This window comes from Rhinolophus sinicus, chromosome 2 (assembly GCF_057876585.1).
Source record: "Rhinolophus sinicus isolate RSI-liver-muscle chromosome 2, RSI-T2T, whole genome shotgun sequence".
NCBI lineage: Eukaryota > Metazoa > Chordata > Mammalia > Chiroptera > Rhinolophidae > Rhinolophus > Rhinolophus sinicus.
Window position 1 is genome coordinate 52,737,288 of NC_142502.1, and position 26,833 is coordinate 52,764,120.

General features: G+C 32.5%; 1 protein-coding gene across 1 annotated transcript in view; it reads left to right on the plus strand.

The window, feature by feature from the left end:
• Positions 1–26,833, plus strand: part of ASCC3 (activating signal cointegrator 1 complex subunit 3) — a 300,443-nt gene that overhangs the window by 72,243 nt on the left and 201,367 nt on the right. The window contains exons 9-10 of the mRNA XM_019738872.3: positions 12,898–13,098; positions 13,559–13,699. Of these exons, the coding sequence (XP_019594431.3) occupies positions 12,898–13,098; positions 13,559–13,699 (342 nt within the window). The remainder of the gene's footprint in view (positions 1–12,897; positions 13,099–13,558; positions 13,700–26,833) is intronic.

The window sequence follows — 26,833 nt, forward strand, 5'->3', positions numbered from 1 at the left end:
TGAGTGTGATCTTGGATCTGTGATTTTATAGTTTTTAAGTGTGGGAAATTTCCAACCATTGTTTTTTATAAAATAATCTTATGTCCACTATCGCCTTTTCAGAACTCTCTGGATGAGGTTAATAAATTGCATTCCAAGATAAGTCATTATCCAAGGAAGGAAAAACTGTTCTCACAGTTACAAATTATGGGAAAAGTGAGACATTAGGGTTCCCAAAGTTGTCAAAAGTTTACTGATGTTCTCTTAACTGTTTTTATTTGTGGGGCAGGGGGGGATGTATTTTTCTGTCTTCATATTTCATTTTACGCCTTGTCTTCACATTCAGTGATCTTCTGTAATATCTAAAATATTGTTAATGTCATCCAGTATATATATACATATATATACATATACATATGTGTGTGTGTGTATGTATATATATATATATGTATATATATATATACACATATATATATTAATCTCAGTCATTGTAGCTTATTATCTAGAAGTTGGATTTGGATCATTTTAATATCTTCTATGTCTCTACTTACACAGTCATTTCTGTAGTTTAGGAGTCAGCAAACTTTCTGTAAAAGGGCAGATATTAATTATTTTAGTCTTTGTAAACTACATTGGGTCTCTGTTGCATAGTCATTATTGTCTTTTTTATTAAAATGCCCTTTCAAAATGTAATAACCATTCTTAGCTTGTAGGCCATAAAAAATAAAAACAAAATAAAAAATAAAAATAGGCCTCTGGCAAGATTTAGCCCACAGGCCATACTTTGCTGACTCTTGCTCTAGCTTCTTGAAGGTCTGTCATGTGTGGTATTTCTGGATTGGTTTTAATCGATGAATATTTCTTATGTTTATTATAATATTTTTCTGCATTTTAGTATACTTGATCATTTTCGACTGAATGTCACACATTGTGATTTTACTTGTTGAGTATTGAATATTTTTGTATTCTTGTAAATATTCTTGAATTTTTCCTGGGACATACATACTTAAGTCACTTTGGATCAGTTTGGTCTTTTCAGGTGTTTTAAAATTTCTTAAGTAAACCAGAGCAGCATTTAGTCTAGGACTAATTTTGCCCCAGTACTGAGGCAAAGCTCTTCCGAGTACTCTTAATTCCCAGTTAGTTAAGAGGTTTTCCACTACGGCTGGCAAGAACGGGAACTATTCCAGACCCTGTATGGTGAGGTTTAAGTTTGATTCCTCTAATATATTTAGATGGTTGTTGAAGTCTTCTACCTTGAGTAGTTTTATCATACGCTTGTGCTGTTCAGTACTTACCTAAAGGCTTAAGGGAGACTCTGGAGATCTTTGGAGCATTTCGCTCTCTGATTATTATTTTACAATAAAAAATCCGCACCCCCAGATGGAAAACACTTCTAAGGGAATGAACTGGACATAAAGGTGATGGAGTTGAGGATTACTACTCCGCCAAAACAAACATCATCCCTCTTTGTAAACAGAGTCTTCAGTGTTTATCTGGATTTTATTTTCCTTTTAAACCAAAAGCAGCAGGTAACTTTGAAAATTGGGAATTGGGAATTATAGCAAGTTAGAAGGTATGTTTTCCTACCTATATCTGAAGGAGGTTAATAGCTAATTGCATTGCCCTTAGAATTTTTGTTTTAACATCATGTTCCTAGATAAAGCTTCCTTTTTAACTTCTTGTTTATTAAGATTTTTGTTTTTATTTTTTCTCATTCTATTGTCTGCTTAACATCATCAACCAAAAAGAAGTAAGGTAGAAAAAAGGACTTTATATGTTTACTGCCCCGGTGACTTGAGAGACATTGTTAAGTAATATAAAAAATTTAAAAAAAATAGAAAATCAAAAAAGAAATACAGGTTGTCCCCCTCCGTCTTCAGGGAGCTTGCCAAATAGCTGGAGACGTAACAAGTCATCTGTGTTAAGTATTTGCCAACAATATTCTGTGGAGGGCACTAAGTACAAAATCAGTATTTGAATTTAATGTAATCTCACACAGAAGGCAGAGGAATCAATGCAGGCTATAGCTGTTAATGAAGATTTCTTTAGATCATGAGACTTGAGTTGTTTGTTCACTGTTGTGGTCTATGGGAATTGGGCTTTATCTGAGCAGTGACAATGAACTTCACCATGTTTGTTTTTTTAAATAGAGCTGGTGTGGGGTGTACAGAGAAAGAATTAGCTCCTGATTTTGAGTTGAAAACTCTCTATGGACCTGGTGTAAAATATAGAGATTATGTCTTCTCCATGTTACTTCTTACATAGAAACTTTAAAATGGTATATTTTTTTTATTAAAAACTTGGTCAGTGTCAAGAGAGCCATTATTTTATGTATTAGAGTAGTATTTAAAGTATTATTAGGTTGGTGCAAAAGTAATTGTGGTTTTTGCAATTATTTTTAACCTTTTAAACTGCATTTACTTTTGCACCAACCTAATAATATGGAAACTTAAGGAAAAACTTAATTTCTCATCTTACTCTCAAAAATAATTAAGTATTTTGATGCAGTCTGCTATGTGTGAAAAACATGCTATTGATCTTCTATTTTGGGGGTCAGTAAGTATTTAATATGTAAAAATTTGATGTAATGGATAAGCTTTGTTATAAAGCAATAAATAAGAGATTTTTATTTATTTGAGACTCCCAGCAGTTATTTAAATTATATGATTAAACAGTAATGTTTACTTGCTATGAAAGTGCTCTATAGGTCAAATATATGAAATAGCTAGGTCTTATTTGAAGGGAAATACTACTAAATTTTCCCTTCTAAAGAACATTTAATTTTACCCGTATGCCCTGAACTTTTTCAGAATTGAAGTACTATAAAGTCTACTGGGAACACTTGCAAACAAGCTAACTAGGAAAAGGGCACCAGCTGCTTGAAAAATACCTGCTAAGCTAGAGAGAGAGTTATAACTGACATCTGCCTCTAGCTATGAGAAATCTAACAAAATAACTTTCTTTACAACCTACACTTTATTGATTTTTGTCGTAGGAAATTAGAAAGGAGAAGATTAAAAGCTTACAGGCATATTGAGCTATCTCTGAATGATGATTTTTAGAACTTGAATTTATTCAGCAGTATGAAAACTAGATAAATTTAACTTGTAATGTGGGAATTTCAAATTTCTTTACAAATAGACTTAGTCCCTATCATCCAATATATCTGTGTAGTGTGGTTACACGGGCCTATTATAATAAACAGAAATATTTGGTATGATTATATTGCTATTTATATTATTTTCATTATTTGTCTCTATAAATATGTACAGATTTGTCATCAATCATCAATAATAATTTCTTGAGCTACTGATTGATGTCAGGCATTGTGCTAGGCGGTATGGTTGGTACCAAGTGGTTTAGAATTATAGTTGTGCCTTTAAGAAACTTATTATCCAGTTAGGCCAATAGAACTGATGCTGAATCCCCAACTTCACCATTTGCGCATTTTGTGATGTGGATCAAGTTGCATAACATCTCTAAGTTTCAGTTTCCTTTTCCTCATCAGAGTATTTTGAACATCACATGAGTCGGCACACAGAAAATGTGTAGCGGTTTCTGTGATATGTTTTTGGTGATCAGTAAATTCCCAGCTTGAATAATGCTTATATAAACTGTTGCTTTGCTTACTTTCTCACATTGGTATTGAGTTTTGCTCTTCATTTGGGTACTCTTTGAATCTTTCTGTTAAGGGTGATTGGTAAGTGGAATTATTTTTGTATATATAACTTTTGAACGCCTCAAAGATGAATATCGGAGTAATGTAGAAGACAGCTTTAAATAAATATAAAGCAAAGTAACTCATATTTCTTTAGTAAATACTATGCGTTTCATTAGGCACTTTATATTGCATTATTTAACTTAACCCCCTCATGTAACGCTGCAAATATTAAAGAGTGACTAAATAAACATAGGTTACCCTCTTTTTACATTCTAAACAAGCTCTTACATTCTTGATAAATTCCACAGTTGTATGAAAATAATAATTAGGCAATTTTGAAGTACCAGGGAAAATCAATATATAAAGAAATCTCAATGAATTATTTTTTTGTATTTAATTATATATGTATAGTTATTATGCAATCTTATATTGGTTGTATTAGTTTCAGGTGTAAAATACACTGATTCAACATTTTTATACCTTACAGTGTTATTACCACACTACTTCTAGTAATCATCTGTCACCGTGTAAACTTATCACAATATTATTGACTATATCCCCCTTCCCATTTTCACCTATCCTCCATCCCCCCCCTTTCGGTAACCATCCCTTGGATCTCTGTTTCTATGAGTCTGTGTGTTTTTTTTTGGTTTTAGATTCCACATGTAAGTGAAATCATATGGTATTTGTCTTTCTCTGCCTTATTTCACTTAGCATAATAGCCTCTAGATCCATCCATGTTGTTGCAAATAGCAAGATTTCATTCTTTTTTATCGCTGCATAAATTTCCGTTGTATGCATTTGTGTGTGTGTGTGTGTGTGTGTATACACATGTGTATATATGTATATATGTGTGTGTGTATATATATATATATATATATATATATATATATATATATATATATAAAATGTTTGTATGTATATATATTGCATCTTCTTTGTCCATTCATCCATCAATGGGCACTTAGGTTTCTTCCATAACTTCACTATTACAATAATGCTGCAGTGAACATAGGGGTACATATGTCTTTTCGAATTAGTGTTTTCATTTTCTTTGGATAAATACCCAGAAGTAGAATGAATGGCTAGGTCATATGGTATATCCATTTTTAGTTTTTTGAGGAAGCTCCATACTGGTTTTTCAAAGGGGCTGTACCAGTTTTCAGTCCCACGAAAAGTGCACAAGTGTTCACTTTTCTCCACATTCTTGCCAACACTTGTTTGTTAACTTTTTTTTTTTTAATTTATTTTTTAAATTTATTGGGGTGACAATTGTTAGTAAAATTACATAGATTTCAGGTGTACAATTCTGTATTACATCATCTATAAATTCCATTGTGTGTTCACCACCCAGAGTCAGTTCTCCTTCCATCACCATATATTTGATCCCCCTTACCCTCATCTCCCACCCCCCACCCCCCTTACCCTCTGGTAGTTTGTTAACTTTTTGATAATAGCCACTTTGAATGGTGTGAAGTGATATCTCATTGTGGTTTTGATTTTCATTTCCCTGATGATTAGTCATGTTGAGCATCTTTTCATATGTCTGTTGGCCATCTGTATGTTTCTTTGGCAAAATGTCTTTTTTGTCCATTTTTCGATGGGATTATTTTTTTGTTATTGAGTTGTATGAGTTTCTTATGTGTTTTGGATACCAGCCCCTTAAGGGATATAGCATTTGCAGATATATCCTCCCATTTAGTGGGTTGCCTTTTTGTTTTGTTGAAGGTTCCCTTCTCTGTGCAGAAGCTTTTTAGTTTGATGTAGTCCTGTGTGTTTATTTTTGCTTTTGTCTTCCTTGCTCGAGGGGACATGTCCAAAAAGATATTACTTAGACTGATGTCAGATAGTTTACTTCCTATGTTTTCTTCTTGTAGTTTTATGGTTTCAGGCCTTACATTTAAGTCTTTAACCCATTTTGAGTTTATTTTGTATGTGGTGTAAGAGAGTGGTACAGTTTCATTTTTTGCATGTGTTTGAGAATGAATTCTTTAGGAGTCTCCATAAGATCGTGTTTTATTACATAAGTTTTATAATTTCTTTCTTCAAATGTTTTGCCTGTCCTTTCAAATCTTTATATACTACACAAGAAATTCAAGCAAAACATTTTTTCTTATAGGGACTCCCTTATTAAACTTCTCCTTTTTAATTTGATACATGTTTTAAACAGAAGTTTTTCTGAGTAAAATGTACTTTGTTTTTTCCAGAGTTAGTTATGTTAAATTATTAAAAAACAGATGACTAAGAAAACCTAATCACTGTGTTGGGGATAGATAGGGAAACTTAGGATAGCAGTTCTCAATCTTGCTTATACTTGATAATCACTCGGTGGGGGTGGGGGGTTTGGGGGGCAGGATCTTAAAAACTGTGCAGATTACTATTCCCCAACCTAAGCAAATGAATGAAAATTTCAAGAGTTGAGTCTCAGCAATCTGCCCTCTTTCAAAGCACACATACTCTCTACCCGAAGTATAAGAAGTTGTTCTCAGCACACTGGTCTCCTCAGCACAGCCTCAGCTGAGCTCCCCTTCAGCAGTTTTGGACCAGGTCCTTCTCTGACTCTTTTGGGTGGTGGGTTTAGTGTTTTTGGAACCTTTCTATGTGAACTTAAGATCTCATGTCGGGAAATAAGCAGTAAATTAAATTTAAGGCAGCAATTTACAAGTCCAGTTTACTACTTGTTTCCCCAATAAATAAATTATTCTCGGACCATCTGTTTTAAGGGAATGAGTTAATGATATTAAAATGTGTATTTAAAATATTAGAAATTTAAAAATGTATCAATTTAACTATTTCTAAATTTTTGTTCTTCAGTAAATCAATATCAAGTATGTTATTAAGCAATAGAATACCAGAATATACACACACAGAATTTGTGTATCAAACTGACTGTTCTAAATAAGTCATTAATACTTTCATTTATATAACATACATTTTTGCTGTGTTATTACTTATATTAAATTAAATCGTGACTTGAAATCATAAGTTATCAAATATTGTTAGATTGAATACAAGTGGAAGTAGTCTCTTATCTTTCACAATTCATTTGAGGATTCTATTGATGAAATTTTCTTGTTTAAGGAGATGTATATTTAAAATGACATCCTTGCTTTATTTAATAAATTGTGGAAAGTTTAAAGTCATATTTACTCTGAAAATTTTTAAATTAAGCTATTACCCATAATTTAATATCTGTAACATTTTGTGAGATTAATCACCTAAGTCCAAATACTATACCTTCTTTAAAAGAGTTCAAGCAACCGAGTGGAAGTAATTTAAAGGTTAAAGTCAGAACAAAAACCAGTTATTACCATAAATATCAGCCAAGAAACTGAAAATGACATTATCTTTGGGGGATTTAACAGGATTTGACAGAAACTGTTTTGCTTCTGTTTTATTGGGATGGTTAGACGTACAGCTGTTAATTAGAAGGCAGGTACCACAACCTGGGCCAAATTGTAATACCAAATAATGGTGTCTTACGTTTTTAAGCTACAATATTTATAATGACATCCTGGAGGGATACTTATAATATATACGTGTCAATATGAGTTCATCTCTCTTATGAAAATAATACATTAATTTCATAGAAAATACCAGATTCTAAGCCTCCAATTTTACTTCTGATGTATGCCTCTGAAGTATGTATACTTAATTATAATACTGGTTTTGTGAAACCAGCTCTCACTTATTATGGTGGTTCTGTCTCAAGCAAACCAAACCTAGCCAAATCAAACCCATAACTGAGTTTCATCCATGCTTTCCCTGTCTCCCTGTGCACTGTGAATGTAACTATTGGCATAGCACCTTGGTGAGGCTGTTTCAGCGTAACATCTGGCATGTTTAATTATTATTAAGAGTGTGCTGGTAGAAACACAAATATGCAATCTGGTTGGTTTATCAGTGCAGCTTGTTAACGATTCTGCAACCAACGTTTTGTTTGTCTTTTAAAATCCCCTCTTGAGACTTCCTTAGTTTTCCTTAGCATTCAAGCCTTAACTCAAACTTGGGAATGAGGAGGGCATGTTCCCCTTCCAAGAAGTTAGTGTCCTCTGACTCCCATCAGACCTTCTCATGAAACACGATGTTGCTATTGTTTGTTTTACTCTCTTTGTGATTTTCTTTTCAAGGGCAGTAATAGCTTCTTATTTATCATATTGTCATCAGGGAGTGGAGTATATATAGAAGGGCCATCTATTTATTTAGTTGGGTATTTTGTTGTTATGCTTCTTAGGTTGACTGTTTTCTATGCTTCTTAGATTGACTGCTCAGTATGAGAAAATTTTTAGGAATTAACACTCATGGGAATATTGAGTATTTTCTGTTACTGCTTTAAATGGTGTAAATGCATTCTATTAAATGATATGAAAGGATTATGAATTAAGCATTGTGATTTCCGTTGCTTTTTTATGTAATAAAATTTGGCTCAATTTAATTTTATAAAATAACTAACTTACCTGATTTTCACAAAATCGTATGATCTCACCTCCTTCAAAGATTTAATAGTAGATTTCTCTCCTGAGGTCTTTTGTTGCCAAGACTTAATTTCCTGTACCCAGATTGTCTGGTTCAAAATGAATTATTGTCATGAACATTAAAACTCATGACTCTTCAGTAAAGAGAAACTAACAGTGGCTATGCACTTTCTTCTCTCTTAATTAATAGAATGTAGTAATTTTTCAATGCATATTCAAATGGGAGCACAAATTGGAAATTTGGTGTTTGGTAAAGATATAGCACTCTTTATAGGACATAATGAAAATCATGTACTTTATATTTACATGAAAATATTAGGAATTTATACCTATAAAGCAATAAATTATTATTTTTCATACATTAAAACAGTACAAAGTAGACCTTCCCCTTTGTTCATTCTTAAGATATATATTTTTATCAAAACAGAAAAGTATTTTTGTGGGGCTGAATATAAAATCTGTTTACAAAAAAAGTAATATCTAAAATGTGATATCTAAATTTATAAAATAGAAAGTGAAAGTTTCTTTATAATCCCAGCCCTAAATGGAACAGTTTGATATATCTTTCCATAGTGTTTTTTGTATTAACAAATTATATTTAATTAGTTTTCTTACTGTTCTGTGGCATATTTTTTCCCTTTCAGGTACATTTTCCTGGCATATATATCTGCCTCATTCTATTTAACTACTATAATCGTGAAGAATGCATTGTGAATTACTTATATCCCAGTCCTCTACTTACGGATATTGAATATATATTTGGTTTTTTAATTACAAGTGATGTATAGCAAACATCTTTCTGCTTATTTATCTGATACTCTTGTTTAGTTGGCTTAATTGGGATAAACTTCTTGAAGTTGAATGTTTAGGTTAAATAATAAGTTTTTCACTTAAATTTCCTTAAATGACTCATGATGTTGAACATCCTGTAGTGTGCTTATTGCCTTCCAGATATATTTTCTTTGGTTAAGTAGCTGTTGAAGTCTTTTCCTCTTTTTAAAAACTATATTTTTTGTTTTCTTAGTGTTGTATTTATAGAATCCTTTATATATTCTGGATATAAGTTCTTTATCAGATATATGCTTCCCAAAGATTTTCTTTCATGCCATGATTTCTTTTATTTTCTTAATAATGTCTTGAGGATTATAGGTTTTAAAGTTTGCTTAAGTCCAGTGTATCAATTTGTTTGTTTATGGATTATGGTGTATTTAATAAATCTTGACCTAACTTAAGACCACAAAGGATTTCTCCTATTTTTTTCCTACAAGTTTTATAGTTTTAAGTTTTAAATTTAGGTCAGGTAATTTGCTTTTAGTTCATTTTTATATATGATGTGAGGTTTGGCTCCAAGTTTATTTTTTGTATGGTTATATCCATTTGTTTCAGCATTATTCATTCATAATGCTACTTTTTAAATTTTTCATTGTTTTTGTGCCTTTGTCAAAAACCAGTTGTCACAGACAATAGTTTAGTAGTTATCAGAGGATAAACAGGGAGGGGGTGGGGTGATAGATGAGGGTAAAGGGGATCAAATATATGGTGATGGAAAGAGAACTGACTCTGGGTGGTGAACACACAATGTGATATATAGATGATGTTTTACAGAATTGTACACCTGAAATCTATGTAAATTTGCTAACAATTGTCACCCTAATAAACTTTAATTAAAAAAGAAAAACAATTGTCCCTATACGTTAGGGTTTATTTCTAGATTCTCTATTCTGTTCCTTGATCTATTTGTTTAAACAAAATACCAGTACCATATTGTTTTGATGTTTCTAGGTTTTAAATAATCCTTGAAAGCAGGTAGTTTTAGCTCTCTTCCATTCTTCTTGTTTTTCAAAGTTGTTTTGTTTCTTTTAGGTCCCATTTGTTTCCATATGAATTTTAGAATCAGTTTGTCAATTTCTACAGAAAAGCCTGCTGAGCTTTTGATTAGAATTGTATTGGGTCTGCACATCAATTTGAGGAGAATTGACATCTTAAGAATATTGAGTTTTCTTTCATTTCTCTTAGCAAAATTATATTGTTTTCAGTATATAATAAATGTTTTCCACATTTTTCAGCTTTTTCCCTGAGTATTTCATAACTTAATGATTATTAAACAAACTTTACTTTCATATTTTTTGTTTGCATATGGAACTATAACTTTTTTATGTTGCTCTTATATCTTTCTACAATTTGCTTGTTAGTTATAGGAGGGTTTTTTTTTTGTAGATTCCATTAGATTTATTGCAGAAAAAAATTATGTCCTCTAAATTATGACAATTTTGCTTCTTCCTTTCCTATATAAATGTCTTTGTTTTTAAACTCAAAAAGATTTTATTGACTAGCACCTTCAGTACAATGCTAAATGGTAAGTATATCATCTGTCTTGTTCCTGATTTGAGGGGAAAGCATGCAGTCTTTCACCATTAAGTATGTTATGATTTGTAGGATATTTTAATACACCCTTTAACAGGTTGAAGAATTCCTTTATTTTTCTACTTTGCTGAGAGTTTTTTGTATTTGCAATCAGGAATGGATGTGGAATTTTGTCAAATTATTTTCTTGTATCTATTGAGATAATTGTGTTTTTTCTGTTGTAATTTATTATTATGGTGAATTACATTTATCTTTTTAGTGTTAAACCAACCCTGCATTCCTGTGGTAATCCCCACTTGGTAATGATGTATTATTTTGTAAAATTTTACACACTAAAATTTTGTTTATAATTGTCTTCTATGTTCATGTAGGGTATTGGTCTGTAATTTTTTTTTTTTTTTGTCTGATTTTGCTATCAGGGAATTGCTAACCTCATAGAATGAGTTAGGAAGTATTCTCTCTTCTCCAATAATGCTGAATAGCCTGAAACTCCATCTAGAATTGTTATTATTTCCTTCTTAAATGTTAGTTAGAATTTACCAATGAAGCTATCTAGGTCTGAAGCTTTCTTTGTAGCAAATATTTTAGCTTCAGCCTTAATTTGTTTAAATAGATATAGGTTTATTTCAGTTGTATATTTCTTCTTGAGTGGGCTCTGGTATTTTATGTCTTTTAAAAAAGTTGTCCATTTCATCTTAAGTGGTCAAATTTATTGATATAAAGTTGTTTATAATATTTCATTATTGTTGTTTTAATACATGTAGCATCTGTAGTGATACCACCTTTCTCATTCTTGACATTGGTAATTTTTCCTTGGCTAGAGATTAATCAATTTTTTTTTGTCTAAAATAAAAAGCTTTTCTGTTTTCATTTCATTGATATCCACTTTGATCTCTAATGTTTCGATAATTCTGCTTAGTTTGGTTTTAATTTTTCCTCTTTCTAATATTTTATTTTGGAAGATGAATTCATTCATTTGAAACCTTTCTTCTTTTCTCATATAGGTGATTAGTACTATATGTTTTCCCCTAAGTATTGCTTTAGCAGCATTCACAAATTCTGATATGTTTAGATTTTGTTTTCCTTCAATTACGAATAACTATTAATTTCCCTTTTGATTTCTGTTTTCATCCATGGGTTATTTAGAAAGTGCATTATTTAGTTCCAAATAGTTGGATGTTTTCTAAGCATCTTTAAGGATTTCTAATTTAATTCCCTTGTGATCAGAGAACATACTTTGTATGAATTGCTTCATTATCAATTTATTAAGACTTATTTTATGACCCGGAATATGGTATATCTTGGTAAATGTTCCATGAGCAATTGAAAAAAATTTCTATTCTACTATTGTTAGGTGAATAAGTATAAGTTAGGTCAAATGGTTGATAGTGCTATTCAAGTAAATAGCCTTGGTGATTTTCAAGCCTACTTGTTCTATCGATTGTTGTAGAGGGATATTGAAATATATAATTATAATTGTGGATTTGTCTATTTCCCTTTGCATGTCTATCAGTTTTTGCTTCATGTATATTGGAGATATGTTATTAGGTATGTAAGCATGTAGGACTGTTATGTCCTATTGATCAATTGACCACTGTGTCATTATAAAATGACTATCTATCCCTGGTAATGTTCTTGGCTTTAAAATCTTTTTCGTTTTCTGTCATTAATATAGTCACTGTAGTTTCCTGTCATTCATTATTCCCATCCAGTGTTCTGTTTACTCTCAGATATTGGTTTTCATCTCTAAAGACTTTTTATGTAGGAATACTCTAAGAAAAATTATTTAGCCTCTCTGTGTCTCAATTTTTCTCTCTCTTAAAAGCAAATAATAATACCTATACCATAGAATTGTTCTTATGATAAAAAAGGGACTATATCAAAGTGTTTACAATTGCATATGTTGCAGTGTAAGTTCTGAATAAGTGTAATCTGTAGCTGATATTCCTACTATTATAGCTGACTTTGAGGGGTTTTTTAATCCATAAGATATTGAAACAGAAATTCCTATTGATTTATCTCACCAGAAAGTTTCTTGGCTACACCTTCATTAGTCACCTTCAAGTAAATAAACTGGAATATCATCATATGAACTCGAGATACCGGTGTTTAATTTTGTTTCCCTACATTATTAATTGATCATTGTTTTATACTTAGGATTGTGTACAAAGATACAGTTATAGTTACATTATCATATTTTTAAATTTTAGTGAGTTGCAATTTCCAAATTCATTAGAATTGTACAAAAGTTGTGAATTGTTCTCAATGCACACACTTCAGTTTAAATACAGGACACACTGAGAGACTGAGAAAATTAGTCATTTTTTTTAATCAAGGGAAATAAATGTTTGCATTTAATTTTTGTAGGGCTTCTTCACATTATTATTATTTACAATGGGTCATGTTATTTTTCAGATTGGGCAGCTGGCTTTTAAAGGAATGAGGAGACTTAACAGAATCCAGTCAATTGTGTTTGAGACTGCCTACAACACCAATGAGAACATGCTGATTTGTGCCCCTACTGGAGCTGGGAAGACGAACATTGCAATGCTTACAGTTTTGCATGAAATTCGCCAACATTTTCAACAAGGTGTTATCAAAAAGAATGAATTTAAGGTAGGAAATTAACAAGCCAGACAACAGCTTTTTAAATTGTAAAATTAAAGTCATTTGGCAGTTGTACATGTTATGTAAAATCTGGAAGTTTTTTTAGGATATTGTTCATGAAGTCACATAAAGAGTGCTGCTTGATTTACTTCATTACTATTAAGGTAATCTCTGTTTGTGTTATGAAAATCCCATTACCCCTGTGAAAAGCTATGAAAATACTTTTAGCTTTGAAGCAGAACCAATTTTCTAAGTGATAAGGCTGTATAAACAAATTCCATTGTCCTTTAAACAGCTGCACACTTATCCAACAAAGGATAAGTACTTTTCATATATCACTATGAAGATTTTTTCACTCACAGTGGCTAGAATCATATTTCACAAGAAATTGTGACTTGTATTGACTACTGTGAAACAAATAACATGGTAGTTTTTGCTCATTCATCAAGCTAGTGTTTCTTTGGTACAGATTGTGTATGTTGCTCCAATGAAAGCCTTGGCAGCTGAAATGACAAATTACTTCAGCAAACGTCTAGAGCCACTGGGCATCATTGTGAAAGAATTGACTGGTGATATGCAGTTGTCAAAAAATGAAATTTTACGAACTCAGGTATGTTGTATGCTTAAATTTTTTTGTTCAATTCCATTCCCTTTTTTCAGGTAATTATGAAAATTGTTAAGCAACTATACCTTACATGAGAAAACATAATACAGATGTAATGTAATGAACTTCTTTTACTTGTGACTACATCTTCTACAAACGAGGCTTTTTGTGGGGCTTTGTTTTATGTTATCCCTTCTAACTTCTGTGATTCTTGCTATATCTTGAATATTGTTAGATTCCTGGTATAGATTTTAAATCCATTGACAATAAGTGTTATTCTTTTTAAATAGAAGGAAATAAAGATGTGGATAAGACCAGACTTTAATTTTAAGAGCAGGAAAACATGTAGATCTTTAAATGATTCCATTAGTATCCTAAACCATTCTATAAGGATGATTTAACTTGTAATGCAAGTTTTTAGTCATTCTTTATTTCATCAAATAGGAAGTTATTTAATCATGCACTGTATATAGCACTATACTAGGTGAAATGGCATGACAACAAAGACATTTAAGATAGACAGTTCCTACCTCCAAGGATCTTTTAACTGAGTAGACAAACACTGTATTAGAGCTATATCTAGGTTATCATTGATGGATATAACATAATGTTTTTAAAAAATAGAATAACAAATGACCAAATATCGATGAGACAATTCAGGAGAGTTTGATAGAAAATAGATGATACAGCTTTTGGTACAATGAATGAACATTGATTTAAAATGTGATTGCAGGATATATTAATTTCCTTTGGCTGCTATAACAAATTGCAATCTCGGTGGCTTAAAATAACAAACTTAACTCTCTCAGAGTTCTAGAGATCAGAAGTTCAAAATCAAGGTGTCAGTAGGGTTAGTTTCTTCTGAAGGCTCTGACAGGGTATCCGTTTCATGTCTCTCTTCTGGTTTCTGGTAGCTGCTGGCAATTCCTGGCATTCCTTGGCCTATAGACACATCACTCCAGTTTTGGCCCTTGTCTCCCCATGGCCTTCTCCCTGCGTGTCCTTTCCCTTACTCTTCTCTTCTAACAACTCTATTCACTGGATTTAGGATCTTCCCTAATCCAGTATGCTCTCATCTCAAAAGCTGTACCTCAATTACACCTACAAAGACCCTTTTTCCAAATAAGTTTACATTCTCAATTTCTGGGTGTATATGTGTATATCTTTTTGGATATTCAACCCACTATAGCAGGTATGCCAGGTACATTGCACCGTATACCAAGTAAGAAAATCAGGTTTCAGTTAAATGTATTTTGGGGTTGATAAGGATAGAGTGCATTATAATCCACATTTATGTCAATTTTACCAGTTATCCTTAAGTTTGCCTTTCATATTCTTTTAAAAGATGATCCAAAATCCATGCATTTTTTCTCACATTTTTGTAGAATCTTATTCCAAATTGATTTGTCTCAAAAAGTAGTACTTATATTCAATATATTAAATACAAAATGTCTTTCATCGTCATTTTTTTTTAACATCATCTACCTAGAGGCATTCTAGTAATATCCTACAGTGCCTTTTAATTAAAAGGACTTTCTCTGGTCTTTGATATATAATCAAATTTCTGATATTCTCTATGAAATTTGAGTGATTAGATATCATCCAGGCTTTTCCTTGAAGTATTCTAAATTTGGTTTTGTTAAAATATATATAGTCACTTTGTCTAACAAATTTTCGTTCTGTTTATATAATTTATACACTTAACACAGTGAACTGAAATATGTTTAAAAATTTAAGTTTGTTCAGTAAACAGGAAGGAATTTTACAGATTTTTATAACACAGTATAATATTATGTACAGTTTCCAACTTTATGGACACATTCAATTCTGAAAGTTTGTTCATGTTTTCATAAAGTGGTGTTACATGTGATAGTTCCCAAGACTAGCTCCCCCAGAGCTAGCTGAACATATAATTACAGAGATCATAACTCAAAACTACACATCAGGACACACAGACTGATAATTTTTTTTAGCATGTGATTTTACTTTTATAATGTCATATAAAGGCATACACATTAAATCAAAATTTGACATTTAACAGATTATCTTTATGAAAAATTAAATTTTCTGAAATTGAAACTGTTTTAGAGTATCTGAAACCATACTTCTGATATATCTTACTTAAAAAGAAATAAAATAAAATAAAAAGTTTTGTATCATGGTGGGTACGATGAAGTTTAAGGAAGAAATTAAGTCACTTTATTATTTTATTGTTTGCAAATCTAGCCTTAAGAACTTTTCTGTAAATGGAAGGTTGGCCTTTGCAGTCTATCTCACTGCCATGCCAAATCCAGGGCTCTTTCATTGTATCTTCCTGCTTTAGTCTTTCTGCACACCATTAACTCATTTATTTGATCTTTTTCTTAAATTGACTGGGATGACATTGGTTAATAAAATTATATAGGTTTCAAGTGTACAGTTCTATAACACATCATGTATATATTGCATCGTGTGTTCACCACCCGAAGTCATATTTTCTTCTGTTACCATATATTTGACCCCATCTACCCCTCCTAACTCTGCACCTCATCCCATATCCTCTGGTAACCACTAAACTGTTGTCTGTGTCTATGAGTGTTTGTTTGTTGCTTTACGTTTTATATCCTGCATATAAGTGAAATCATAGGGTTCTCGCCTTTTTCTGCCTGACTTTTTCCCTGGGCATGATCATCTCAGCATATTCATTTACAAACAAGCAAACAACCTTGCATTGATTTCATCATCCTATAAAACAGGAACTGGCAGAATGTGGTATGGGTCCATCCAGGGTTTGCCAAGAATCTTTCAGGTGTTGACAAGGTTAGAACCAATTTTCATAATAATATTATAATGTTTTCTTTCACTCTCATTCTCTCACAAGTATGTAGTCGAGTTTCCAGAGGCATAAGGTGTGATTGTCTCACTGACAGCTGATGGAATGAGTGCTTTATATTCTTGTGTTGTAAAAATTTCTCAGTTTCAATTTCTAATATAAGAAATATTGATAGATATAACCCACAAAAACAAAAGATCTGTGGGGCGTCAATAATTTTTAAGTGTGCAAAGGAGTCCCAAAGTCAAAATGTTTTGAGAACCACGACTATATGGGGAAGCTCCTTATATAAGGTATTGGATTTTCTTCACAATCTACATCCAGCCGTTTTTTCAACCTTATGTCCCAACTGTTTTCAATATAAATTATGGCCAGACCGTTTCTGCTTTTTCTAAAATAACATTACTCAAATAACATTTTCTCAAATTAACTTTTATATTTAGTAAGTTTCCTTGGGCATTTTCTTTTTTTTATAATGCTTTCCTTTATCGGATAACATTTGTTCAAATCCTACCTTTTCTTTAAAACTCAAATTGAACCCTGTGATACTTTATTTCCACTTCCCTGAGTAACATAGCAACATTAATTTCTACTTACAAAATAATCTCTAGTCCACGAAGTCTGTGCTTTTAGGTCTGCTGTGGTCTTAGAAATCTGGACCATTCTTAAACAGAATTTTGAATGCTCTTATACAGTATCCAACTGTTATTGATGCTAATAAAAGAATGTTTATGGAAAGACAAGGCAGGTAACTTTTGAATTCAAATTATGCATCCTCATCATTACAGGAACCTTACTGAGCAGTGTCTCCATTTCACAGATACAGAAAGTAAAATTCATTGAAATCTACCTTGATTTATATGTTATGTTTTTTAAGGCTTATGAGCATCACCTTTTTTTCTTTTTTTTTTTTCCTTTTTTAATTGGGGAAGGGGAACAGGACTTTACTGGGGAACAGTGTGTACTTCTAGGCCTTTTTTTTTTTTTTCCCAAGTCAAGTTGTTGTCCTTTCAATCTTAGTTGTGGAGGGTGCCGTTCAGCTTCAAGTTGTTGTCCTTTCAATCTTAGTTGTGGAGGGTGCAGCTCAGCTCCAGGTCCAGTTGCCGTTTCTAGTTGCAGGGGACACAGCCCACCATCCCTTGCGGGAGTCGAACCAGCCACCTTGTGGTTGAGAGCCCGTCCTCCAACCAACTGAGCCATCCGAGAGCTCAGCAGCAACTCAGCGGAAGGTGCTGTGTTCAGTCTTAGTTGCAGGGGGCGCAGCCCACCATCCCTTGCGGGACTCGAGGAGTTGAACCGGCAACCTTGTGGTTGAGAGCCCACTGGCCCATGTGGGAATCGAACCGGCAGCCTTCGGAGTTAGGAGCATGGAGCTCTAACCGCCTGAGCCACCGGGCTGGCCCCTCACCTTCTTTTTTTTTCCTCTGATTTGCTCATCTCTATACTTCCCTAGACCTGGTCTGTATCCATTGTCAATATTTGTTAACTCTGGAAGGGCAGGGACCATGGGCTTGGCCTCAACAATAGTTTATAAATTGAACCTCCTATCTTGTGCTTGCCCTTTATTCTCTTCCTAAGTAGCCTACTGTCAGTGATACTAATTTTTGTAGACCTGAAACTACATGGTTACTAATTTCTTCACCCTGTCCTACCTGTTCTCACAGATTAATAGACTGCTGCATCACTGCTTGAGACTGGCCTACAGAGAGGGCAAAGCAGGATATTGTCAATCTCCTGGGAATACAGACATACTTAACTTTTATTTTAGAAGTTTTAGTTCCCTACTTTTTCAACTTTTGTGATTTTTAATATCTTTACATGATTCCCATTGTATATGTTTTGGTAAATAAATATCCCAATAATAAGCACAATTAAATATAATCTTAAATTTTCCCTGTCATTTAAAAAAAAAAGTTTTCAGTGATGTTATTCTTTTTTTTAATATGGGAAGGCAAGTTAATCTCATTTGCAAAGTCTCTATCATGCTCTTCTGATCGTTTTATTCCTTTACTCATTAACTTTCATTGGTTCTTTATTGCTGATTGAATTAAGTCCGACAACCTAGCTTGTTAAGAATTTTGTATGAATTAATATGAAATGTGATTTATTTTGTGGTTCACTAGGGCCTGTTAGGTCCAGCAGAAGTTATGATTTTATTGAAGTTCGAATGTAAAATTTTCTTTTGCAAGGCAGAATTATGTACTTCTAAGATTTATTGTCAGAAGAAATAGTCTGTGTAGACAACAAATACCTCTTTGGTGTTCAACTGAAAAGCAACTTTGAACAACTTAGTACATTTGTCATCAGTGAAAATACCAACCTACTTTTCCAACCTTATTTTCCTTATTCTACATGTACCATTGATTTCAAACTTGTCTCCCTAAATGTACCCTTGATGAAGTTACTATTTTAATATTCAGTGTGCTTTTCATTGGTTTCGTTGAGTAATTGTCATTTTCCTTACACCCGCTCTTTCCTCAACTCAGGTTATCCCTGCTGCATCCCTCTTAATATCATAGATGCAGTATTCCTTTGAACCTCAGTGAAAATACTGGTCAGAAGGTTTCTTTTGTCCTGACAGTAACTCTGTATCAAAGCAATGCTCTTGCTCTGAGCTTTGGAATTGTTTTCCTTCTCTTCTGTTTGTTCTCTCATTCTCGTCCTATGCTGAGTTTATCTGTCCAGCTTTGGGAGTTGAGGTGGATTATTTCAGGTTTTGTTTTTGTTTCTATTTTGGCTGAGAATGGAGGGAGGTTTTCTTCCTACCTGTCAGGCCCAGGCAACAGCAGAGGGTACCTTGAATTTCTGTTGTAGTATTCTGCTAGATCAGAGCTCCAGCAGCTTTAGTTGGGAGGATGGTGTGGTGTGTATGCAAGTGCTCATATCACACTCAGTGTTAATGTCACACTGCCCTGATTCACGCTTCTCCCAAGGGGACTTTTTCCTATGGTATATATTTTATTGATTGTTTCACTGAGAATATGCTTCGAAGTGGATGGTAGATAAAAAGGGAGATGGATAAATGAGATAGAAATTACATATACTCAGGTTGTAGTTTTATCTGGATATCAGTGCATGTTTAATATACAACCTTTCTGTATAAAATCAGAGATGTCTTTATTTCATCTAGATTCATGAAGGATAGTTTTGCTGGATATAGCCTTGTAGGTTGTCAGTTCTTTTGTTTCAGCACTTAAAAAATGTGCCACTTTCTTTCTGTCCTCCAAGGTTTCTCAAGAAATAGCCTCTGTTATTTAGATTGTTGTTCGCCTATGTGTAATATATTATTTGTTTCTCTCAATATCCTTTAAAGATTCTTTCTTTGTCTTAATTTCCAAAATTTTGATTGGGATGTGTCCAGTTGTACATTACTTGAGTTTATTATATTTGATATCTGTTCAGCTTCTGAAATCTATCGGTTTATTTCTTTAGTTAAATTTGGAGAATTTTCACCCTTTATTTTTTCAGCTCCTCATTCTTTCTCCTCTCCTTGGAAACGTTGACAGGAATATAACATCTTTTGTTACTGTCCCACAGGACCCTGAGCTCTGTTTTTATTTATTTTTTAATATATTTTCTCTATTGAGATTTGATAATTTCTTTGATTCATGTTTGATTTCACTGATCTTTCATCTGTTGTCCACATTCTTGCTATTGAACCCTACCAGTGAGTTTTTAATTTAAGATGTATTTTTCAGTTCTAAACTTTCTATTTGTTTTTCCTTTATATGTTCTGTTTCTTTGCTAAAACTTTTTTTTTTTTCCATTTATTTCAAATGTGAAAATGTTCCTTTATGGATTTTTGTAATAGTTGCTTTAAAAGTCTTGTCAGATGATTCCAAAATCTTTATCATCTCAGGGTTGGCATTTATTTGTTGCATGTCTTTTCTCAATTAAGTTGAGATTTTCCTGGTTATTTTTGCATGTTATTTTCAGTTGGACTTTTGGGGTATTATGTTATGAGACTCTGGTTCCTACTTAAATTTTGTCACTTGTTGCTGCCTGGCTGGGATGGTAGTTGGGACTTTTTTCCGTACATGGCCTTACCCCCTCAGTGCCAATCTCAACAAGGTTGGGGAGGAGCACTTTTACCCTTAAAAAATGTTCTGTTCTCAGGGTTGCACCCCCTCAGTATTTGGCCCAGAGAAACTCTCATATTTTGGTTGTTTTGTTTTGTTTGAAGGTGAGTTCTTCACCCTTTAGTTTTCAAGTTGTGAGCTTCTCCATCTCCAGGCTTGGGTATAGGAGTCTCCTTTTTGTTTTCTTTGGATATACTCCCAGAAGTGAACTTGGTGGATCATATGGTAGTTCTATTCTTAATTTTTTGAGGCTCCTCCATACTGTTTTCCCATAGTGACTATACCAATTCGACAGTGCACAGTGTACCACCAACAGTGCAGTGTTCGCTTTCCTCTACATTCCTATCAGCATTTGTTATGTCTTTATCTTTTTGACAACGACCATTGTAATAGGCATGAGCTGAAATCTCATTGTAGTTTTAATTTGCATTTCCCTAATGACTGGTGGTGTTGACCATCTTTTCCTGTACCAATTAGCCATTTGTATATCTTTGGAAAAATACCATTCAGATCCTTTGCTTTTTTTTTTTTAATTGAATTATTATTATTTTGTTATCAAGTGTTATGAGTTCCTTATATATTTTGCATATTAACTCTATCAGAACTACATGTTTTACAAATATTTTTCCCATTCTGTAGATCATCTTTTCACATGCTGATGTTTTCTTTTTCTGTATAGAAACTTTTTAATTTGATACAGTTCCACTTGTTGATTTTTTATTTTGTTGCTTGTGCTTTAGGTGTCAGAAAATCATTACTAAGACCAATGTCAAGAATCTTTATTCCTGTGCTTTCCTCTAGGAATTTCATGGTTTGAGGTCCTACATTTAGTCTCTAATCCATTTCAAGTTAGTTTTTTGAGTAGTATTAAATATAGATCCAGTATTTACGTGTAAATATCCAGTTTTCCCAGTACCATTTATTGAACAGACTTATCTCCATTTAGTATTTTTGTCTCTCTTGTGGAATACTTTTTGACTGTATATGTTTGGCTTTATTTCTGAGCTCTCGATTCTGCTTTTTCTCTATCTGTTTATATGCCAGTATCATATTGTTTAGATGACTGTAGCTCTATAGCATAGCTTGAAATCAGGAAATGTGATGCCTCCCGCTTTGTTCTTCTTTCTCAGGATTTCTTTGGCTGTTGGGGGTCTTTTGTGGTTCCATATAAACCTTCGGAGTGTTTTTTCTACCTCTAAAAAAAAAATGCCATCAGGATATTGATAAGGTTTACATTGAATCTGTAGGTCGCTTTTGGTAGAATTGACATGTTAACAATTTGAATTCTACCAATTCATGAACACAAAATACCTTTCCATTTATTTGTGTCTTCCTTGGTGTCTTATCATATCCTCTTTTAACACTTGTGTGGTTACTCTTTTTAATTTTAGCTATCCTATTGGGTGTACTGTAGTAGTAATATCTAATTGTGGTTTTAATTTACATTTCCCTAATGATTAATGATGCTGAGCATCTTTTCATGTGGCTTTTTGACATCTGTTTATCTTCTGTGGTGATGTATTTTTTCAAATTGTTTGTCTTGTTAAAGTATTTTAAGTGGGTGGCTTGTCTTTCTATTGAGTCATAAGACTTTTGTATGAATCTAAATACAAGCCTGTGTTGGGTATGTGTTTTGCAGATATTTTCTTTCAGTTAGTAGGCTTCCTTTTCACGTTCATTACAGTGTCTTTGGAAAAGTAAACACTTTTAATTTTCAAAGAGTCCTAATTTATTGACCGTTTTTATGGTTCATGCTTTTTGTGTTGTTTGAAAAATATTTGTCAAGCCCAAGTAAGATTTTCTCCTAATTTTCTTCTAGAGATTTTATAGTTTTAGAATATGATTCATTTTAGGTTGATTTTGGTATAAGGCAGAGGGAAGGGTTGAGGATCAGTTTTTTGCACATGACTACCTGCTGTTCTGGCATCATTTGTTGCCCAAGGTTATCGTTGGTCTGTTGAATTGCCTTGGCACCATTATTGAAAACTAATTGACCGCATGTATTATATATGGTTCTATTTCTGGATTTTATTCTGTTCCATTGGTTTGTATGTTTGTGCCAATACCATGCTGTCTTGAAACTATATAATATGTCTTGAAATCAGCTGAAGTCCTCTAACTTTGTTTTATTTCAAAGTTATGTTGATATATCCTAGGCCTTCTTGTCCCCACATAAATTCTGTATGATTTAGTTGATTTTGGTAATTTTTTTCCCATCTAATACTATCCAGTTTTATCTAGTACCTTAGTATAGAGAGTGAACAAGTTATAGACGTGTTAATTGAGGAATTGTAGCTATTTGAGTAATTTTGCAAAACTTAAACCACCCTGAAAACATTGCTCTAATGGAAATGCAAGCCCAAGTGACTGAAAAGAGATTATAAATGTTTGAAATGTAGGGGAAAATTACCCATGATACTCTAAGATTATAGATTCTTTTTAAGTATTTAATTCCTTCTTAGTACTTTCAGGTTTTGTTTTTTTTAAGTTTTTTCCCTTCTCATTTCAATGCATATTCTTTCACTACAGATTTAAAAATAAACAAAAATAACATAACATGTCCAATCATAAGTTATTACAAGTACATACTTTCTTACTTTTATGCTAAGAAATATTTGTGTATTTAATGCAAGGTAGTAAGTCATAGTGGTACTTTAAAGTTAGTTGATTTTATACATGTGAAATGTTTAGGACAGTGATTGGCACATAATAATTTATTAAGAATTAGATGTCTTTTAATAAAACCATATAAATAAGTTGCTTTATATCTTGCTGTTTTATTCTTTAACAGTATACCATGAACAGCTATCCATGTCAGAGTATATATGTTTACAACAATTTTAATGACGTTAACTAACCATACAAAGTAGATTACTGATGGTTGGAAAGGACCAGACACACAAACCCGCCATGTATTCCTCATTTATTAAATTGGGATTATAGCTCAGTACTGTTCAATATAGTAGCCACTAGCTACATGTGACTATTTAAATTAAAATTAAATAAAGTATAATAAAATTAAAAATTTTAATTTTTTAATTTTCACTAGCCTCATTTCAGCTGCTCAGTAATTACCAGTGGTTACTGAATTAGATAATGCAGATATAGAACACTATTTTCATAGCAAGTTCTATTGAACAGTGACAGTATAGTGTTTAAAGGAAGTTTTATGGCAATATGCAGAACAGAAGCTGAGGCACTATGCATTCGTCCACATGCATTTTCTTTTGTTACAGGGCATATAAATCCAGCATATATATAGTTCCAAAGGATTCTGCCCCGGTTGAGAAAGAAGCCAATTATTGCTCAGCCACTCCCCTTTTATAGATTTGAGACTTAAGAGTCTCTGTGCTTCGCTTAAAGAAATATTTACAAACATTAAGCTTTCCTGATTCTGAACCTATTTGATATAATTCTCAATTGTACACCTGAGATTCTCTGTTTCCGGCTTCCCAGGATCTTGCAGAGCCCTCTCCCCATAATATTACACACACTACGTGGATATTTTGTTTTATTTAACTCTTGCTTAGATGTTTGTTTACAGTGTTTTCAAACTTTTCCTATTAGAAAAATCAAAGAATGTGCTTGATTGGCTAGAAATGTGTACTAAAAACAAAGCATATGTAATTGGAAATTAAAGCCCAATAAGTTTTGAAAAAAAAGTGGCATAAATTCTTCTTTTTTTTTTTTTTGCCAGAAAGAGTTTAACCTTCTGTTGACATTTTTTTTTTTAAGATTTTTATTGGGGAAGGGATACAGGACTTTATTGGGTAACATTGTGTACCTTTCAGGACTTTTTCCAGGTCAAGTTGTTGTCCTTTCAATCTTGGTTGTGGAAGGCTCAGCTCAGCTCCAGGTCCAGTTGCCATTGTTAGTTGCAGGGGGCGCAGCCCACCGTCCTTTGTGGGAGTCAAACCAGCAACTTTGTGGTTGAGAGCCCACTGGCACATGTGGGAATCAAACCGGCAGCCTTCAGCTTTAGGAGCATGGAGCTCCAACCACCTGAGCCACTGGGCCAGCCCGTGGCATAAATTCTTAATAAAACGTTGAAGGTTGCAAAACAACTCTATAGAGCACCAACATTTTAACTCATTCAAATTAGTAACTGGGAATAACATTTTCATCAATTTTTCATTTTATAATTGATTATTGCACACTTAATTTTGATGTTATCTTTTTTTATCAAGTTGTCTATAGTCATATTAGAAACTAGTTTGACTTTAGTCCATATATCTATATTATATTATCGAGGCATTGCAATTGCCATATTGCTATGTTAATTATATTTTGCTGTGTAAAATACAGTGTAATTTCATAGCTGACTTATAATAGTATTGCTTGAAATCACTACCCCGTCCCCTACCTCCCTTTCTCACTCAGTGTTCTATTTGGTATTAAGAGCTAAAAAGAAAATAACATAAATTTAAACTGCCTCATAAAACATGGAATAAAAACAAAGAAAAAGTGAAAATGATGCACAATGTAGATTTTATCACCACGAAAGGATTTCTTTCAATTTATGGATTTTGCAATGATGTGCACTTCTACCATGCGTAAGGACAATTAGGACATTAAGGATAAAAGCATTTATCTTGCTCATTGAAATACTGTGTACCTGTTTCATAAATAAGTGAAAAATGCTAATCATTTGAAATTACTAAGCTACACAGTTTTTAAATCAGTTGAAAAAGCCAGATTCTTAATGAAGAAATATAAATATTCTATATGTATGATTTAATTTAGAAATTAGTGTGGTATTCTGTTTGTTATAATGTTGCTTCTTATTTCCCTAGTTGTCTTCTTTATTTGGTTTGAGGATTTGTTTTTAATAATACTTATTTCAGAAGCATATTAAAAGAAAAAACAATATTTTTTTACATTTTGAAGGTGATTCTTGATTGTTTAAGCTTAATTTTTCAAGTGACTGCACAAACATAATTAGTGTGTTTTTGGTGGCAGTGATGATTTTTCAGTCCTTTATAACATTTGCTTTTTCTAGTTTTTTTCTATTTGTGTTTTCAGTTTTATGTAATTAAGCAACTAATAACCAAAATAAATGTTAAGCTTCCTTTTATTAAGAGAGATATCTAAACAATGGGAATAGAATCTAAAATGTGAAAGCTTTGATCTCTAAGAACAGTAATTAGTTTTAAAAGATTTAATCATGTTTATACATAATGGAATTAGAAGGCTACCTCTTTTTAAATCCCCTGATGAAATGTAAACATTATTTGCCAGGGTAACTATTTTCTTCACTGAAGGCATATCATTAAGAAGTAATAATAGTTCTAGTCTAAAGATTACTTTTATTAGTAAGCTAGCTATAAATTATACGGAAGAATCGTGGAATTCTTAGTGTTATTATTTTTATTTTTGCAAGGTTTAAAACCTATTCATAAAATATATTAAAGTGCTTTGAGTAAAAAGTACACTCCTGAATATAAACTACTGCTTTAACTGTTTTGTTCTTTTTAATATACTTGAGATGGAGGTGGTAACAAGAGAACTACAATTTTGATGTATAGAAATCTGTCTAGTGAATGAAAATTATGTATTATGGGAGACCCATTTCTTAGATTATAATTTAAAAGCATTTGGGAATCAAATTATCTTTGCTTTTACTGATAAAAAAATTAAAGTAACAACTTTATCTATTCCATGAGTATTCCTTTACAGAAAAATAAGTTGTTTTATGGTATTAGAGTGGTTCATGTTATGTGATTGTTTCATATTCTTATGTACCTTAATTAAGTAAAAATAGCAAGTAATTAGAAAATTTATTTTTAAATTAGTTTAAGAATGTTGCTTGCAAAGTTTATCATGCTAACTTATTGAAATACAGACCAACAGCCAATAAGGAAGTTAATTTTCTTCCTCCTAAAATGAAAAATCAGGATGTCTTATATTATAAAATTATAATACAATACAGAGCATGCTTAGAAGCAATCTAGGCTCCCTATAAACAAGGAAGTGAAAAAAGGAAAATGTCAAGACATCTATGATGTTCATCCTCAGTACTTTAGTTACTTAATAAATTTCAGAAAAATCCTGCTACCAGTAAGTCGTCAGATGGGAACGCACTAGCCACAAATACTACTATCATGTTGAAAAATTACTTACTTTCCTCAGGAATATGACACGTATTAAATATTAAAGAGTAGATTATCTCTGTGGTCTTTTATCATTGCAGATCCCTTAAAAATTGGTGTTTTTCTTGGTTTTCAAAAGCTACCTAATGAAATTTGCAAA